At 37.5% G+C, this 18,355-nt stretch overlaps 1 protein-coding gene across 4 annotated transcripts in view; it reads right to left on the minus strand.

The window, feature by feature from the left end:
* Window positions 1-18,355, minus strand: part of ESRP1 (epithelial splicing regulatory protein 1) — a 106,419-nt gene that overhangs the window by 54,434 nt on the left and 33,630 nt on the right. For all 4 annotated transcript variants that reach the window (XM_027856975.1, XM_027856972.1, XM_027856973.1 and 1 more), the window contains exons 7-10: window positions 10,369-10,479; window positions 10,100-10,232; window positions 9,947-9,989; window positions 7,019-7,320 (exon numbers count right to left, since the gene is read on the minus strand). In XM_027856975.1, the coding sequence (XP_027712776.1) occupies window positions 7,019-7,320; window positions 9,947-9,989; window positions 10,100-10,232; window positions 10,369-10,479 (589 nt within the window). The remainder of the gene's footprint in view (window positions 1-7,018; window positions 7,321-9,946; window positions 9,990-10,099; window positions 10,233-10,368; window positions 10,480-18,355) is intronic.

An 18,355-nucleotide genomic window follows, 5' to 3' on the forward strand; every position in this document is an offset into this window, starting at 1 on the left:
GATGATGGAACCAGAGGACTCTAATTTCTATTTAATTTTGGTCAATGAGGACAGTTGAGAAGATGACTCTAGAAGGAACATAGTGCAAGACTGCTACATGTATTTTTTTTTTTTTAGTTAAAGGATTCATCTGCTTGTCCATACAAAACTATTTCATACTTAAGGAAGGCACCTCTGACTTGTATCCCACCCCCCGGGTTTCATTCCCCAGAGGGTCAAAGTAATGGCACTCACTACTACAGTCACTGCTAATAACTAGTAGAGACTATCAGTCTAGCAGTCTCTTACCTCTTAAATTCTGAGTGCAACAGAGGTAGTTATATTTATTTGACTCACAGGAGAAAAAGGGCCAAAGAACCTCCCATACACATTGCCCCACCCTTACTCAACCTGTCAGGTTGCCTCTTAACCATAATGATAACAATATAACCTAAGAAATTGCTTGGGGAACGAAGAGAGGGCGGAAGATAATGACATAAATCTAGGGCAGAAATAAAGGGAGGAGAAGTGAATCAGCTATGATGTTGAAATGAGAAAGGATGTGGCCCAAAGTGTTCATTAGTGAATAAAAAGGCAGAAATGACACCATATTGATCTCTAATTCAACATTTAGCTAATGAAACAACTCAGACTAACAGCACTAGAAGGTTTACAAAATCCTTTCCTCTGATTCAAAAATATAAGAATAAGTCCCACTGCCTAACAGATAAATGGTCAAAGGCTATATGAACAAGCAGTTCTCAAAGGAAGAAATCCAAGCTATCCATAGCCATAAGAAAAAAATGCCAGAAATTATTAATTAGAGAAATGCAGATTAAAACAATGCTGAGAAAGAAGAAAAGGATCCATGGAGTGTCGCTCCTCCCCTTCAATTAAAAAAAAAAGGAAGAGAAAGAATAGGAGAAAAAAAGTAAAGAAAGAAAATAGGGTCACTGAAGCATTAAAAACAACACACAAGAAACTGGAAGGAAGATCAGAAGGAAACACAAGCAGGACAATAGTAAAAGTAACACTATGATTTCTATACCTAACACAGTATAATATAATTTACAGAAATGTTTTGTTGTTGTTTTTAGTGCTGGTTAAATTCAAAATAAGGACAAGTTAAAAGAAAACAAAGCTTTCCTCGTAACAACCTCCTGAGGCAGGTAATACAAGTGTTATCATGCCAATTATATAGATGAGGAAACCAACCTCAGACAGGTCAAATGACCTACCTACATCACACTACTAAGATTGTGAGGCGATACCCAAACCCACGTCTCCTGACTAAGTCCAGCACTGTAACCATTATATCACACAGCTTTCTCAATAAGGTGAAATACAAAATGGAGAAAACATTTCATTTGAAGGCAGAATCCAGGTTGAGACACCAGTCTTGTCATTTTATTATCCATGTGCCTGAAGGGACATCATTTCACATCTACCATTTTCAGTTTCTTCATGGAAAATTAAGAATTTGGACTAAATGACCTTTAACATTCCTCCTAGTTCTAAATGCTGTAATGCCAAAGCCAAAAGAAAGAAAAGAAAGCATTTATCTTTCAGAACAATAGGTAGATAATTTCCTCTGTTACTTAAAGAACATCTCAAAAGTGTTGTAGTCCTTCTAGGTAAAAGCAGTAAAAGTTCCTCCTGCCAAAGGCCTGGGATCATACAGCCTGCCTCAGGTGCACTGAAAAGAAGAATTTGAAGAATTATTTCTGCTTTTCCAATGCTGCCTTTCATGAAAAGTCAGTTTATACTGTGCTTCAACCAAATGTATATTCAAAAGTTGTTTTAGGTTTCTTTAGCCCACAGAAGACTCAGGACTCTAAGATGTCTGTGGCTAAATTTTCCACCTACTGAGCTGTATAAAACAATCCACTTTTGGAATACTGTGTAACATACTGAATTAATTACGTAGTAATTAAAACAAGGATTTTAAAAAAATCTATTCCTAGCATTTCCTATATATTTCATTCATATATATATGTGTGTGTGTATATATATATATACACACACACACATATATGTATATATGTTTATGTATCAATTAATATATATACACATTTTAACTGGGCTACAAACATCCACTGTCCAAAAGAAAACTTATAGTTTTAAACCTAATAGTGACTTAGGATTCAGAATTTGTTCATTCGTAATTTATATAAAGTCCCTTAGGCATTTTATAAGTCTGGGTCCTTTAAGTATCCAACCTTAACTAAGATTTATATAACACTATGTGCTAGGCACTTTGCTAAGTACTTTACCACTATTATCTCATTGATCCTCACAAGAGGTACTATTATTATCCCTATTTTACAGATTAAGAAACTGAGGCAAGTAGAGATTAAGTGACTTGCCCAGAGTCACACAGACATACAAGTGTCTGAGGCCAGTTTTGAATTCTGGTCTTCCTAACTCCAGGCCCAGCAGTGTATCCACTGCTCTACCTAGCTGTCCACCTCCCATCATAAAAACTATTTTACATGATTCTCATGATGAGGGGGACCCATGCATATGAGCAATCCCATCTTTGTTCTGGTTTGTATAGGGGGTTCAATTTGAGAGCAGACATGTTACCAGTGACTACAATAAACTTATACTCCATACCAGTGACTACAATAAACTTATACAGGTTCTCAACCTGTGGAAGCCATTAAGTTATTGCAAAGAGTCTGAATTAATATAACATCCTCATTAGCCATCACATATTAAGTAAAGATACTTTCTGGAGAATGAATACTATTAATAGTTTTCTTAAAAAATTAACTTGATTAATTAATGTACAATTTTCAAAGAGGTATACAGATGGTATTGTGACGGATAAAATACAACTTCATTTCTAAAGTAAAAGTGAATTCATAGCTTTTTGTTATCATATATTTTCTCCATCAAGAGAGGCACTATCGTATAATGGATGGCCTTGGAGTTAGGAAGGACTTTCTTCTTCCTGCCCCACCTCTGATATATACTAGGTGGGCCGGGGTAAGTCACAAGTTCTCTGTCACAACTCTTTAAGACAGCTGGGTATCATACTGGATACAGTGATGGTCTTGGAGTTGGGAAGATCCAAGTTCAAATGCAGGCTCAGACACTTACTAGTTGTGTGACCCTTGGCAAGCTATTTAACATCCATCTGCCTCAGTTTCCTCAACTGTAAAATAGTGATAATGATAGCACCTACCTCCTAGACTTGTGAGGATAAAATGAGATAATATTTGTAAAGTGCTTAGGCACCATGTTTGACTCACTGTAGGAGCTTAATAAATGCTTATTTCTTCCCCTTTAAGACTACAAATTATAGAGTGTTTGCTAATCTGTATGGGTGGAGGGAGTTTGCTCATCAGGAATTATTCCCTAGATCACTGAAATCTCAGATCTAGGCAAAAAAAATATTTTTCTTAATAGATAATAATTGAAGTACTACCAAGGTGTGTGTGCATGTGTGTGTGGGTGTGTAGAAAGGGGAGGGTCCATGACACTTTATGTTTAAAAAGGGGTTTTTATGTTCAAAATGGTTGGGAACCACTGTTTCAGACAGCACACAACACACACTGTTACCAGTATACTCAACTAATACTTAATTATTTGTAGTGGATAATCTATTAGGTAGTTTTGGGTTACAATCAAATCACTTATGTGAAGTAGCAATAAGCTTATCTGACTCCTGGATATAAGAATCACAATTCAAACCCCAAACCAACACAGATTACAGGACATATCGAACTGGGATACAATGTGTACATCTCTTTCCTAAGAGAATACTTCTTTTCTTACTTTCTAATCTACCTTGAGCTCTCTTTAAACAAGCATATAAATGAGGCTAGAGTTACATTATTAGCTAGCTGAAATTAATAAGCAATATCTGATTATGATTGTAACATAAAAATGACAAGATGACAATTAAATAATTAAATACATTGATCCTACCATATCTTGTCAATCTTAGCTCAGGACAAATACCATGGGCTGTATGACTTGGTGGTAGGGCATTGTGGACAGGTAAGAAAAATACTTCCCAGTGAAGACTGTCATAAGGGAAGGAATGTTGCGTATGTAGTTTGGTTAATCTCTCTGATGTCAGAATTATTTCCTGTGAAAGTCCTATGAAAACTCACAAGCCTACACTAAGGCCCAGCAGCTTTCCAGTAATCCCACAAGAGGTAAGAGGTGTGACTATGAAGGAGTGAGACCAGTTTTATTTGGCTTTCAGGAGTTAAACTCTACTTTCAAGTTACGCATAATATATGGCAACACACTACAAAATCCTAGTGGCAGAGCTGGAATAATAACAGCTGCTCTTAATACTAAGCTTTAAGATCAACAGGACACTTTACCTATGTTTTCGCATTTGACCCTCCTAACAATCCTTTAAGACGGGTGCTACCGTGATTCTGATTTTCAGATGGGAAATCAGGCTGAAAAAGATTGACTTGCTAGGTGATGCCGTGGACAGAGCGCCAGACCTGGAGTCAGGAAGCCTCATCTTCCTGAGTTCAAATCTGGCCTCAGACACTTAACTAGCTGTGTGATCTTGAGGAAGTCACTTAACACTTGTTTGCCTCAGTTTCCTCATCTGTAAAATGAGCTGGAGAAGGAAATGGCAAACCATTCCAGTATCTTTGCCAAGAAAAATGCGGTCACAGTGAGTCTGACAACTGAACAACAACAAAGAGCTAGTAAACATTTGAGAAGAGGTTCAAATTCAGGTCATCCTGACTCAAAGTTCAGTTTAGTCACTATGCCATGCTTCTTCCTTAGAGATCATCTAGCCTAAACCTCTCATTTTATAGATGAACAAACTGAATGTCAAGATAGGGAAAGGATTTACTTGGCCAAAGTGACACAAATAGTAAATGTCCAAACTACGATTTTAACCCATGTTTTCTGATTCCAAGTCTACTACTCTTCTATCATACAAACAAATCTCCAGGACTACTGGTGTCTCGTACCAAGCTTTTTATTCCTAAAGACCTAAAACACACTCACTTTAGGGTCTAAATAATCTTCTATCATTTATATCTTTGGAATGGGTAGGCATTCTGGAATGTTTGTAATCTAAGACCTCATAAACATCTCCAATTATTTTGTTTCACCAGGATTTATTTATAATTCAAGATTTCCATTTCCTAACATGCAGCCATTTTCCATGGCACAAAAAACTGTCATCAGAACCAAGAAAAGCATGTTGAATTACTGAAGTCTCTCATCAGAGGTAAATTACAAGATAGGAAAAAAGGGAAAAAATCATGCATAAAGGATCTTTATGTATTCCAAAGGTAAGGGAATTGTAGTGGGTCTCTTTCCAAATTTTTTTCTTATATCACTATGAGCAACACACTTTACTAAGTGCTAACAATAATAAATGTATTAAAGCCATAGTCTCTGCTCTAGGACATGTTACTTTGAAAAAGAAAAATAAACATTGTTTCAAGTATTCTCATTAAGACGAAAAGCCAGCAATGCCACATAACAAACACAATTAGGTAATTCATGTGATATGGTAGGGCATACCAACAAAGACCTGTGTACTAGTGGAATAAAGGGTATTATCCAAGAGATAGAGGACCAGAAGAGCAAGAGGGTTGAGCACATAGCAAGTGCAAGAGATGACCATCAGCCAGCCTTTAGGTGATACTCAGGTACCATCAAAAGTTCTAGAAGAAGGCTCTAGCACACTTGGTATATTGCCTATGAAAGATGAAAGTTGCAATCATACCATTGGAAGTACCCTCAGCACTTAGATCACAAATCCATTTAAGTTTGGTAGGATGTATGTAGATTGAGGAATAACCCATCATGATAACTTATAACAGGAGAAAGGGATGACAGATGCACAGTCTGAATATTATTCTAGGGTTCACAAAATATGAAAAAGAACCAGTGGAAGACTTCCATCACCTTAGCTAAATTTTCCATTGAGGATCACAGTTCCATATGACTATGTTGAAGACAGTTCTAAACCACTTAGCTTTAAGAAAGTGATGCCCCTCAATTGGGAAATGGCTGAATAAGTTGTGACATATGATTGTGATAAAATACTACCATGTTATAAGAAATGATGAGCTCAATGATTTTAGAAAAAAACATGGAACGACTTGCATGAAATAACGAAGAGCAAAATGCACAGAACCAAGAGAACATTGTATACAGCAACAGCAATATTGTTTTAAGAACGACTTTGAGCAAGAGAATTATTTGACTATTATAAATACCCAAATTAACTATAAAGGACATATGAAGAAAAAATGCTATCTGCATCCAGAGAAAGAACTGATAAATAGAAGTATGTATAGAACAATATAAAAATACACACACACACACATACCTATTCCATCTCTAGGGCAAAGTGGAGGGAGGGTGATGGAAGAAAAAAAAGGGAAAAAAATTACATAACAATTTTGCTGTATATTTGAAAGGAATAGCAAATTGTGCATAGTAGATTTGTAGTTTCATGTGCAATCGTCTTTTTTTACTGTTACTATGTTATGGAAATGCTTGTTTTATTCCATAAATTAAAATTAAAATATTATTATTCTTAAAAAAAAAGTGAATACAAACAGCCAATCTTTGGAGGATGCAATGTGTGTAGACTAGTTATGTGTCTGTCCTTTCTTCTCAGTCAGATGTAAGCTCCCTAATGGCAAGAATTATCATTTAAAAAAAAATTTCTGAATCTCCAGGGCCTAGCATAGTGCCTTCCTCATTCAAGGCACTTACATATTTAATTGAATTCTCTAAATGAAAAGGCTTAGGTTTTACATCTAGTTTTATCTCTTGGGTTTCAGTGGCCTTTGGGAGAATGACCATTCCCACATTACACCTCAAGAAGTATGTAACTCAGGGCAGCTAGGTGGCGCAGTGGATAGAGCACCGGCCCTGGGGTCAGGAGGACCTGAGTTCAAATTCGGCCTCAGACACATAATACTTCCTAGCTGTGTGACTCTGGGCAAGTCATTTAACTCCAATTGCCTCACCAAAAAAAAAAAAAAATAAGTATGTAACTCAAAGTAATTAATATTTTTTCACTCACCTGCTGAACTTCAGCTGCCGTGCTCCTGAAGAGTTCAATGTATCTTTTACCCAGCAAGTCTTTGTGTTTCCTCAGTGCATTCTGTGCATACTCCTCACAAGCAAATAGGACAAAAGCATCCCCCGTTGGCCTACCATCAGGAAACGTGACAAATAGGATGCCTTCCTTCCCCCCTGTAATAGGGCAATGCTGTCCAAAGAAAGCCAATACTTCTTCTGCTGTGGCAGTGAAGGGGAGTCCTCGCATTCGGACAATGACCTGATTCTCTTTGGACAAGAATTGTGCTACTTCATTGGAAGTACCTAGAGAACCGATGCACAGAAAAGGAAAAGGACAAAGGACTTCAAATTCACCAAAACGAAGAGGGAAAAATTTCAGGAAATACCTGAAATCCATAATTATTTCCAAATTTTTTGCTGGATCTTCTGCAGACAATATCCTAGGATTTTGACTTTCTGCTTCCTCTTTAAAAAACCCTCTCCTACTCATGCTTTCTCCCAGGGTTTCTTTATTCATCACCAATATAACTCTCCAATTCAGGAATATTGCCTTCAGGAAAACCTACTATAACCAGTCCCTTTCCCTTTGACTCTCCTCTTCAAGAGAAACACCTGCTAGATCCAGCTCCTCCTAACAGTCCAGCCCTGACATTCAAGTCAGTTCATACATCTAAGAGCTGGAAGGGCCCCTCAGAAGTCACTTAGTCCAACCCCCTCATTTTATTTTTTTTCTACTTTTTTTTTTTTTTTTGGCTAGGCAATGGGATTAAGTAACTTGCCCAGGGTCACATAGCTAGTAAGTGTTATGTGTCTGGGGCCGGATTTGAATTCAGGTCCTCCTGAATCCAGGGCCAGTGCTCTATCCAGTAGGCCATGTAGCTGCCCCCAATCCCCTCATTTTAAAGAGGGGATGGTGTAACACTCAAGAAGCTGAGGGGACCTTCCCAAGAATAGATAGATCCTTCTAGCATATAGCATCACATCAAGAAATCTCAACAGAGATTAAAGGTGTCTATCTTCTTTGCCATATACCTAGAGTGTGAAGTTCATAGAGTCTGGGGGCCTATAGATAAAATAAGATTATGGCCCCGTATCTCATTAGTATTGAAAGACAAAAATTGTAGTCCCATCCTTTCCTCCTCCTATGGGAAAATACGGATTTTTTTTTCTTTTATAATACATCAAACTACTATAGGGGAACCCAACTCTAGCCTTCAGTACGCTGTCTGAATGAGAGAAGGGGCATCTATGATAAAGGTATTTGAGGGTCCTCCTTTGAAACCTTAGAGTTGCAAGACATTTCCATGGGGGATCTAAAACATAGCAGAAACCTTTTAGCTATGTTTTCAGAGTCCTTTGACCTCACACTCCTATGTCAACTCAGTCCTGGAAGCACATTAGATTCACTTCTCCACCTTTCTCAGCACTCAACAAAATAAAAGCCATAAATCTTGGAAGGACAGGTAGGAAGTCTCAGCATTTTGCAACTATCGTGGTGCTTTTAAGGTTTTAAAGCTGTACACTACTGATAAGAGTGAAGGGTCACACTTTCCTATACCTTTCAGACTATAGCACATGCCCCTTGTTCACCAAGGAAAACACTGGAAAGAATACATTTCCTTTCTTTCATCACTGTGCTTTCCTTCATTCAGTGACTTCAGATCATTTAAATTAAGTGTTGATATTAATCAGAAATAGATCAGAGCAACTACAGATCCTTGTGGTCTCTCCTTTTTTGTTTGGTCTCTGGGGTCCCTTTACAGCTTCAGATCTATGATCTAATGATCATTTGCCTAACCTTAATCTTTTGTTTTAACCTCTCTAAGGGGAGACTTGTAAATGAACTTTTAATTCCACTTTATCAGAAGGTAGTTCTTTTTTCCTTTGTCCTAAGAATCACAAGACTAAAGAGTTGGCAACCTCCTCCTTTGTAGGCTGAGATAATTTTTTTTAATACAAAATAAAAAAAAAAGATTAGGTCACTTTTGTAGTGATAATTATATTGCCTACTTTATAGGCACTCAGGTGGCACAGTAGATGGAATACTGGGCCTGGAGTCAGGAACATGTGAATTCAAATCTAGCCTCACACACTAATTGTGATCCTGGGCAAGTCACTTAACCTCTGTCAGCCTTAGTTCCCTCAACTGCAAAATATGCATCATAATAGCTAGGAACAACTTTGCAGGGTTATTGTAAGGATCAAATGAGGTAATATTTGTAAAGTACTTAACACAGTACCTGGCACATAGTAAGCACTTAACAGATGCTTATTTCCTTCCTGACCTTCCACAGTGCTTCAAGATGTTCAATTCACAGATATTATATCATTTGATGCTTCCAAATACCTGTTTATGGTCACTAATACCAGTGACTTCTTCCCTTTTCTCCAAATTCTCTATCTTGCTTTGTAGAAGACTTTATGTAGCACCTATTACGCACTAAATACTGCTAAGTGCTTTTTTTTTTAAAACAAATATTATCTCATTTGATCTTCACAATAACCCTGGGAGGTAGGTGCTATTATTATCATCATTTTACAATTGAGGAAATTATGAGAAACAGATGTTAAATGATTTGCCCTGGGTCACACAACTAGTAAGTATCTGAGGCAAAATTTGAACTCAGGTCTTCTTGACTCCAAGCCTAGCACTATGTCACCAGCAATTTCATGTTTAGAATTAAAAGATAAACATGAATATAACAAAACAATATGAGGTGGGGTGGAGCTTGAATGTTTACAATATTTGTGAGTCTTAGCCCTTATAGGAATAAGTACATTTAAAAATTTTAAAAATTATGCATGGAATCTAAAATCACATCAAGAGAAAAAAAATGAGTAATTTAAGACAAATAGTAGAGTTTTAGAATTTTAGCTATTAAAAGTCTCTTCCTTACCACTATAACAAGATCACAGAACAGTGACTTACCACCTGCAATTTTAAGGAAATCTTCACCTGTTGCTTTGTAAACCTAAAGCAAAGATAAAGAAATTATAGTCAAAGTTTTTGAATGCACCATCACATAGCCACTCAGTCTTTACTCAGGGGGACTCAGGAGAGACTTTGATTGCTGAGGCATACCTCAATGTACCGATTCCCCATGTGGTGTTTGTGCCTCTGTAGTGCAAGATCTCTGTGCTCCTCACTCACAAACCTAACCAGTGCTTCTCCATTTCTTCGACCCTGTGCATTTAGACAAAGGGCAGCACCTCCCCTACAAGGATTACAAAAAAAAAAAAGAAAATTATTAGAAGATGGCTGACAAAGGAGAAGAAAGAATTAAATGGGAGAATGAAAAAAGGTAATCTAATTCATTATATCCTGTTGGAGTTATTTTAAAGAAAACTTACTTGGCAATGTTAAGGCCTTTGAAGAATCTTGCAATATCTTGGTCTGATGACTGCCATGGCAAGCCTCTTGCCCTGACTATAGTGTTATCATCCACCAGTTCCATCTTGCTGCTGTGGAGCAAGTAAGGACACTTAGATACTTCCAAAATTCATCATTGCCTCTCATCTTCCCCACCATCTCCCCTGGATACTTTCATATAAACAGAAGAATTTCAGACATTCCCCTTCAGCAAATTTCTGGTCTTTGTGCTTCAATGTATTAGTCATTATTGGCTCAGATTTCAGTAGATGGTAACAGTACATCACATACACAATAACAGAGGCAGGGCTCAATGCTCTCTTAGCCTTTGTGGATCACAGGAGCTGCCTACACATTTCTAAGATAGCAAGTTCCCTCATTCCAATTGTCTTTGAGTGGGGGAACCACATTAAATTTTCTTCCTGCACTGTAGCTACTCTATCTTTTTTGGCTAGACAATGGAGTTAAGTGACTTGCCCAGGGTCACACAGCTAGTAAGTGTTATGTGTCTGAGGCCAGATTTGAACTCAGTCCTCCTGAATCCAGGGCTGGTGCTCTATCCACTGCACCATCTAGCTGCCCTGTATCTACTCTCAAGGGGCTTATATTTAACTAGAGGATCTGCTGTACAAAAATAATTTAAATGATTTTCTGCCAGTTCTAGGTTAGGGTACTTCCAGAAGTAGACTACCAGACTTCAAGTACATTTCTGAGTTCTTGTCAGCATACATGATAGTTTTTAAATGCAGTGTTGTCTGGAGCTGTAAGTCAGGGTCAAATCCAGAGCCTGGGCATGCCAGCTGGGGGAAAGACTCTCTTCCTCCCTGAATCAACCTTCTGGAGTGCTGCCCAATTCTCACCATTATGGGTCCCTGCCCCAGGATTGCATCAAGCTAAGGGATGTCCTCTGTGGACAAAACCTTTTCCATCTCCTTCTCCACCCCACAGGGCCTCTTCCACAACAAGTAAGATACTCCTGTCTTCCTGACTACCTGTTTCCTGCCTGATATAAGCAGTCTCACAGAATAAATCACCATCTACCAAGAGGGTGAACTTCTTAGAAAGACCTCATTCTAATCTTATGCCTCCCTTGATAAACTTCTCTCCAATCACTGTGATTCTGCCTAGATTCACTGCTCCAGGGTTGCATAGTCCCATCCCCTTACACATAGTGATTCCAAACTCCAAGCTGCTAATGTACAAACCCTCTTCTCTGTCCTCCATCTTACCCCTCCAATGGGGCACTCCCCATCTGCTTACCTCTCCACTGTGTCTTCTGGAATGCTTGCTAAATAATAAAGCAGCTTCCCTTCATCTTAAACCTGTTTCTTTATCATTATGTCCACCTTTGAGACACAGCTTCCCCTGGATGACATTTTTTTCCCTCCAACCACCCCTTCCTGTACAGGTTATACTTTCTATCATATCTCTTCACTTGAATTGGGGGAGTCTGATTATTCTTCCTAATGACACTTGAATCCACCTTTACTAAGCAACCTGTCTTCCTTTGAGATTCACACTATCACAATTTATCACCTAATACAGATTTTCCTCATTAAATTCAGTGCCAGGATCATAATTATTTTCTCCTCCTCATCGCCTGTTCTTGCACTAGGGGACTGCAGCAGAGATACTAACATCCCTTCAAATACCCTAAAGCTTCCCAGTTCCTCAATCTACTCAATTTACAATTCACATGATCTATTCTTCCATTCCAACTTAACTACACACAGATGGTCATACCCTTGACCTTGTCATTAACCACAAGTGTTCCTTTTCCTTGTTCAAGAACTCTGAAATTCCCTTTTCTGATCATAATCTTTTATCATTTCATCTTTCCTGATAGCTTATAACCCTTAACCATATTTTTTATCCTCACCATGACCTCCATTCTCCCCTTCCTCCCAGTTCTTTCCCAAGCCATTACACCCTGCACTGAATACATTCTGTTCCCTTCCCTAATGACCCCTTGGTGAACTAACTCAAGCTCATGCTCTCCTCAACCCTTGTGCTATCTCTTGCCCCCCTGTCCTATCACTGATCACACTTTTCTAAGTTCCAACCCTTGATCCACCTCCTTTCCTCCTATTCACATGCTCCTGAATGGAGTTGGAGGAAATCACAAAACCATGCTGTCTGGGCCTATTGGAAATTTATATTATCTAATGTCAACAGGTCCCTCAATGTAGCAAGATAACCATTCTGTTCTTTCTTACTCCATTCACTATCCTACTCTCCAAGTGGCCATTACAAACATTCTCTTCTCTCTTCAATCCTTCCAAAGCATCCCCTCCCCTTCTCTCTCAGCTGAAGACTTCACCTCAACAAAAAATTTCAGATTATTCACCAAGAGCTTCTCTTTCTCCCCTCTTCCTTATCTCACATCATTCAGACATCTTCCTCCTCCATATGCTCATTCATAGAGATCTTGGGAGAAAAGGTAGTCATCTTTTTTGTTTTGTTTTGTTTTTATTTTTTTTTGGTGAGGCAATTTGGTAAGGCAAGTTAAGTGACTTGCCCAGGGTCACACAGCTAGTAAATGTCAAGTGTCTGAGGCAAGGCAGTCTTTCTTGCTGAGGCAAACCCTGCTACATGCACCTTTGATCCTATTCTATCCAGTCTCCTCTAGCAAATTCTACTCATTATTAAGTAACATTCTAAATTTTAATCTCTCAATTTGCTGGCTCCTGTCCTGCTACCTACAGACATGCCCATGTCTCCTCATCCTAAAAAAGAAACAAACCGCTAGACCAGGATCAAAAATAAAAAGGGTGAATTCACCAATAATGAAGAGGAAATCAAAGTAATAATTAGGGGATATTTTGCTCAACCATATGCCTATAAATCTGACAATCTAAGTGAAATGGATGAATCTTTACAATAATATAAATTGCCCAGATTAACAGAAGACTAAATAGATTACATAAATGCCCCATCTTAGAAAAAGAAATTGAACAAGCTAATAATGAACTCCCTAAGAAACACCCCTGCCTCCCCCCCTCCCCCAGCACCATCCAGGGCCAGATGGATTAACAGGTGAATTCTACCAAACATTTAAAGAACAATTAATTCCAATACTACATAAATTATTTGGAAAAATTGGCAAAGAAGCAGTCCTACTAAATTCCTTTTATGATACAAATACGGTTCTGACAATATGACTAACATGGAAATATGTTATGCATGACTGCATGTTTATAACCTAGATAAAATTGATTACTGTCTTAGGGAAGAAGAAAGAAAGAGAGAAAATTTGGAACTCAAAATTTAAAAAAATGTTAAAATTGTCTTTATGTGTAATTGGGGGAAAATTTAAAAAAAAATTTTTTTGGTTAGGCAATGGGGTTAAATAACTTGCCCAGAGTCACACAACTAGTAAGTGTTATGTGTCTGAGGCCTGATTTGAACTAAAGTCTTTCTGAATCCAGGGCCAGTGCTCTATCCACTATGCCACCTAGCTGACCCCTAAATAAAATATTAAAAAAAAAAACAAAAAACACCACCAAATATGATGCTTATACCCAAACCAGGAAGAGTGAATACAAAGAAAAGTATAGACCAATTTCTCTAATGAATATTGATGCAACAAATTTTAATAAAATACTAGCAAGGAGATTACAGCAGTATAGCACAAGAATCATACACTATGACCAAGTGAGATTTATTCCAAGAATGCAAAGCTGGTTCAACATTAGGAAAACTATAACTGATGCAAAGTGAAGTGAGCAGAACCTGGAGAACATTGTACACAGTAACAGAAATATTGTATGATGATCAACTGTGAATGACCTAACTATTCTCAGCAATGCAATAATCCAAGATGATACCAAAGAACTCACAATGAAAAATGCTATCCACCTCCAGAAAAAGAACTGATGAAGTCTGAATGCAGAATGAAACATTATTTTTTAAGAATGACTTTGAGTGAATAAGTTATTTTGAGTATTATAAATACCCAAATTAACTATAAAAGACATATGAAAACAGACTATCTGCATTTAGATAAAGAACTGATAAATAAAAGAATGTATACCTACACATATAAACATACACACACCTATTTGTGTCTAATGGTGGCCATGGGGAGAGGATAAAAAAAAAGAAACATGATGCCTTCATTGAATATTTGAAAGGAGTAGCAAGTTGTACATATTTATAGTTTTCATGTGCAGTCATCTTTTTATTATATAATATGGAAATGCTTGTTGTTTTCCAAAAAATTTTTAGGGGGCAGCTAGGTGGTACAGTGGATACAGCACTAGTCCTGGATTCAGGAGGATCTGAGTTCAAATGCGGCCTCAGACACATGACACTTACTAGCTGTGTGACCCTGGGCAAGTCACTTAACCCCATTGCCTAGCCAAAATAAAAAACAAAACAATAATTTTTTTAAAAATTGTGCAATTATCAACTATGATTGACTTAGTTCTCCTCAGCAGTGATCCAAGACAATTCCAAAAGAGTTATGATGGAAAATGTTATCAACACCCAGAGAAAGAAATCTGAATGCAAATTGAAACAAACTATTTTCACTTTATTTTTCATAGTTTTCTTCCTTTTGTTCTGTTTTTTCTTTCGCATGACTAATATGGAAATATGTTTTACATGATTGTACATACATAACCTGTATCAAACTGCTTAATGTCTTAGGGAGGAGAGAGGAGAAGGAGGGAGGGAGAAAAATTTGGAACTCAAAATCTTATTAAAAAAAAGAATATTAAAATTGTTTTTACATTTAATTTGAAAAAAATAGAATACTATTAAAAAAACAAACAAAACCCCCCACAAACTGATGCTCAACACTAAAACTGAGGCACACACCTAAATGTGTCTCCTCACAAGTATATAGGGAAGGTGGAACTCCCTGTTTTCCTATAATGAATCACCAGGAAATCATTCATTATGTGTTTTATTAACTTTGCATGCTTGATTCCTCACATGCTCACATTTCTCCTAAGTCCTAAGACATTGTCCCAGGAGATCACCACCTGACATAGCTAAACTGCAAAGGAATAGGAAAATACTTATTCATGAATGATTTTTGGACCAAAGCAGAAAGAAAATTTCAGAAGTTTCTATTCCCTTCAAGTACCTTTGTGGCCTCATGCACTTTGTCCCTCTTTAGCTCATTTCTGAATTACTAATTAAATATTCTTGCCAGTGCTTTGAATATAGAGAGGAAATGCCACCCCTTCACTTTCAATTTAATGAGCATTTATTAAGCATACTACTGTTCTAGGCACTTGGGACAGAAGACAAAAAGAACAGTCCCTCCTAGCCTAAAGAGTTCACACCTACTGGGTGAATTCAACATGTTATTTAGATAAGTAATATTAACTATATAAAAAGTAATACAAGGTATTTCAATAGGGAAGGAATGTGGCAACTGGAGGGGCAAAAACATGTAGAGAAAAACCAGGGAAGGCTTCAGATAGGAGGTGAATACTCAGTGGTGATGTAGAGAAGATATGGATTTTATAAGGAGGAGGTAAAAAGTCCAGACGTGGAGGGCCACTTATGCAAAGTCACAGAAGAAGAAAATAGCATGATGTGGAAGAGGGAATAGCCAGCAGGCTAGTTTGGCTTAAATGGAAATTGAATAAAGGGGGGAAAATATGAAATAAGACTAGAAAAGTAGGTGAGAGTGAGACTGTAGAGGCCTTTAAATACCAAGCAAAGAAACTCAGGAAATAACTATTTCCTTTGTGAAATAGTAACAACTTATAAAGCACTAAATAATGTTGACTGTGAGCCTGGAAGGTTTCAGATCTTTCTCTCATTAAAATCCAGTTGTAGTATTTAGTGATTTTTCTATTCCTGTTTTTATTTTTCATTCAGGAATAGGTAGCCAGGGAAGGTTCATACAAGAGAAGAATCATCTCTACAATTTCACTAAGCTTAGAAGAGATCAGACCTCAGAGGTAGTATAGACTCTATCCAAAGAATGAATCTTGGTGACAACACCCACCAAAAGTCATTCAATCTTTATTTCAGTATCTTCAATGACTTAAGAAATTGCATTACTTGCCAAGGTAGTTTGTTGCATTTCTGGATACCTTGAAGCTGGACTCTACCTCCCTATAAACTTCTACCATAGTTCTATCCACTGTCATAGCAAGGATCTTAGAAATTATCTTTGGCTTTTTCTTCTGCTTCTTTCTCCAGTGCCAAGCACTTGCCAAGTCATGCCAAATTACTCCTACAATGTCTTTCATATCTTTCCGTATTCCTTCCCTCACACTGCATTTTACCACCTCAATTCAAGTCCTTATTAACTCTTGCTCTGACTCTTCTATACCTTTCTAACTGGTCTCCAAGGTCTAATTTCTCCCTCTTTCTAATTATCAAATTCATCTTCCTAATGTGGAGGGGTCTGACCCTATCACTTGCCTACTCAAAAACCCTGAGTAGTTACTCTCCTTTAGGCAGTTATTTAAGGTCCTCTAGAAACTAGCTCCAACTTACCCATTCTTATTTCACACTACTCCCTCAAATGCAGTGTTTCAGCTGAACTGGACTAACTGTTCTTCTCTGATCTCATCTTTCACTCTCCCCCCTCCATGCATTTGAGCATAACATCCCTCCTGCCTGGAATACACTGCCACAACATACTCTCTACTGATTAGGTCCCATCTTCTTCCCTCCAAATTGGCCTATCAACAAGCATTTGTTAATGCTACAAGTCAAGCACTATACTAAGTGCTAGGGATACAATGAAAGATAAAACCAGTCCCTGCCTTCAGGGAACCTGCATTCTAATCACTACAAGTAATTTCACTCCTAAAATATTCTTATAGTATATTATATGTTGTATTATGTATTATATATTCTTATAGTTTGTATCTCTCTACCTATAACACATTTAACCTTATCATATATTTATGTATAGGGCAGCGAGGTAGCAAAGTGGATAGGATGCCAGGCCTAGAATCAGGAACTAATCTTCCTCAGTTCAAATCTGACGTTAGACACTTACTAGCTGAGTGATCCTGGGCAAGTCACTTAACCCTGTTTGCCTCAGTTTCCTTATCTGTAAAATGAGCTGGAGAAAGAAACAGCAAAACCACTCCAGTATCTTTGCCAAGAAAACCCACACAACTGAAAACAATTGAACAGCAAAAATATTTATGTTCTTCTACATTCTGCCCATTCTCCACCTCCCCCCCAAGCCCCTATAAAACTGACGTACTTGCTCTTTCAACTTTGTATTCCTAGTACATCATGTCTTGTACAATCACTTAATAAATACTTGTTAAATTAAAATTTAATCCATCTTCCACATGATAGCTTTCCAAATATTTGAAGACATGTGTTAGGTTTCCCCCTAAGTCTTCTCTTCTCCAGGATAATCATCTCTAGGGTCTCTTTTTTTTTTTTTACATGGCATGTTTTCACAAAAGACTTCTGGTCTAGACCTTGGTTATCTCCCCTTGGATGGCTTCTAGTTGTTCATACATCTTTTAAAGTCACACTTTTAGAACTAAATAAAATATTGGAGATGAAGTCTACAAGTACGTACCGCAATAGGGCTGCTATCTCCTACCAATGCTATTTTTTCTCACGCCTATCTACCAAAACCTAAAGAGACCTCAGGCAAGCTGCTTGATCTAAGTCTCAGTTTCTTATATATAAAATGGGATTAAGACTTGCACTACCACCAATGAAATGACATATATGCAAAGTGACTTGTAGACTTTCAAGCATTAACTACATGTCAGACAAAACATAGTTATAATACCACCATCATGTCAGGGAAGGTAAAAGTCATTAAATATTCTAAAAAACTTGTCACTTTTTACAAGAATACAAACTGTTCTCTCTTGTTTTGTTATTCATAAGTACCTCAAAACAAGGCATCTAGGGACATATAGCAAAGCAACTTCAGGTCCTCATTATTTACAAAGTAAGAGCAGGGAGTAACACATTGCAAGTCCAAATCAAATGCAACCTCCTCCATGAAATGATTGT

Source organism: Vombatus ursinus, unplaced genomic scaffold (assembly GCF_900497805.2).
Source record: "Vombatus ursinus unplaced genomic scaffold, bare-nosed wombat genome assembly UNPS02011767.1, whole genome shotgun sequence".
Lineage (NCBI taxonomy): Eukaryota > Metazoa > Chordata > Mammalia > Diprotodontia > Vombatidae > Vombatus > Vombatus ursinus.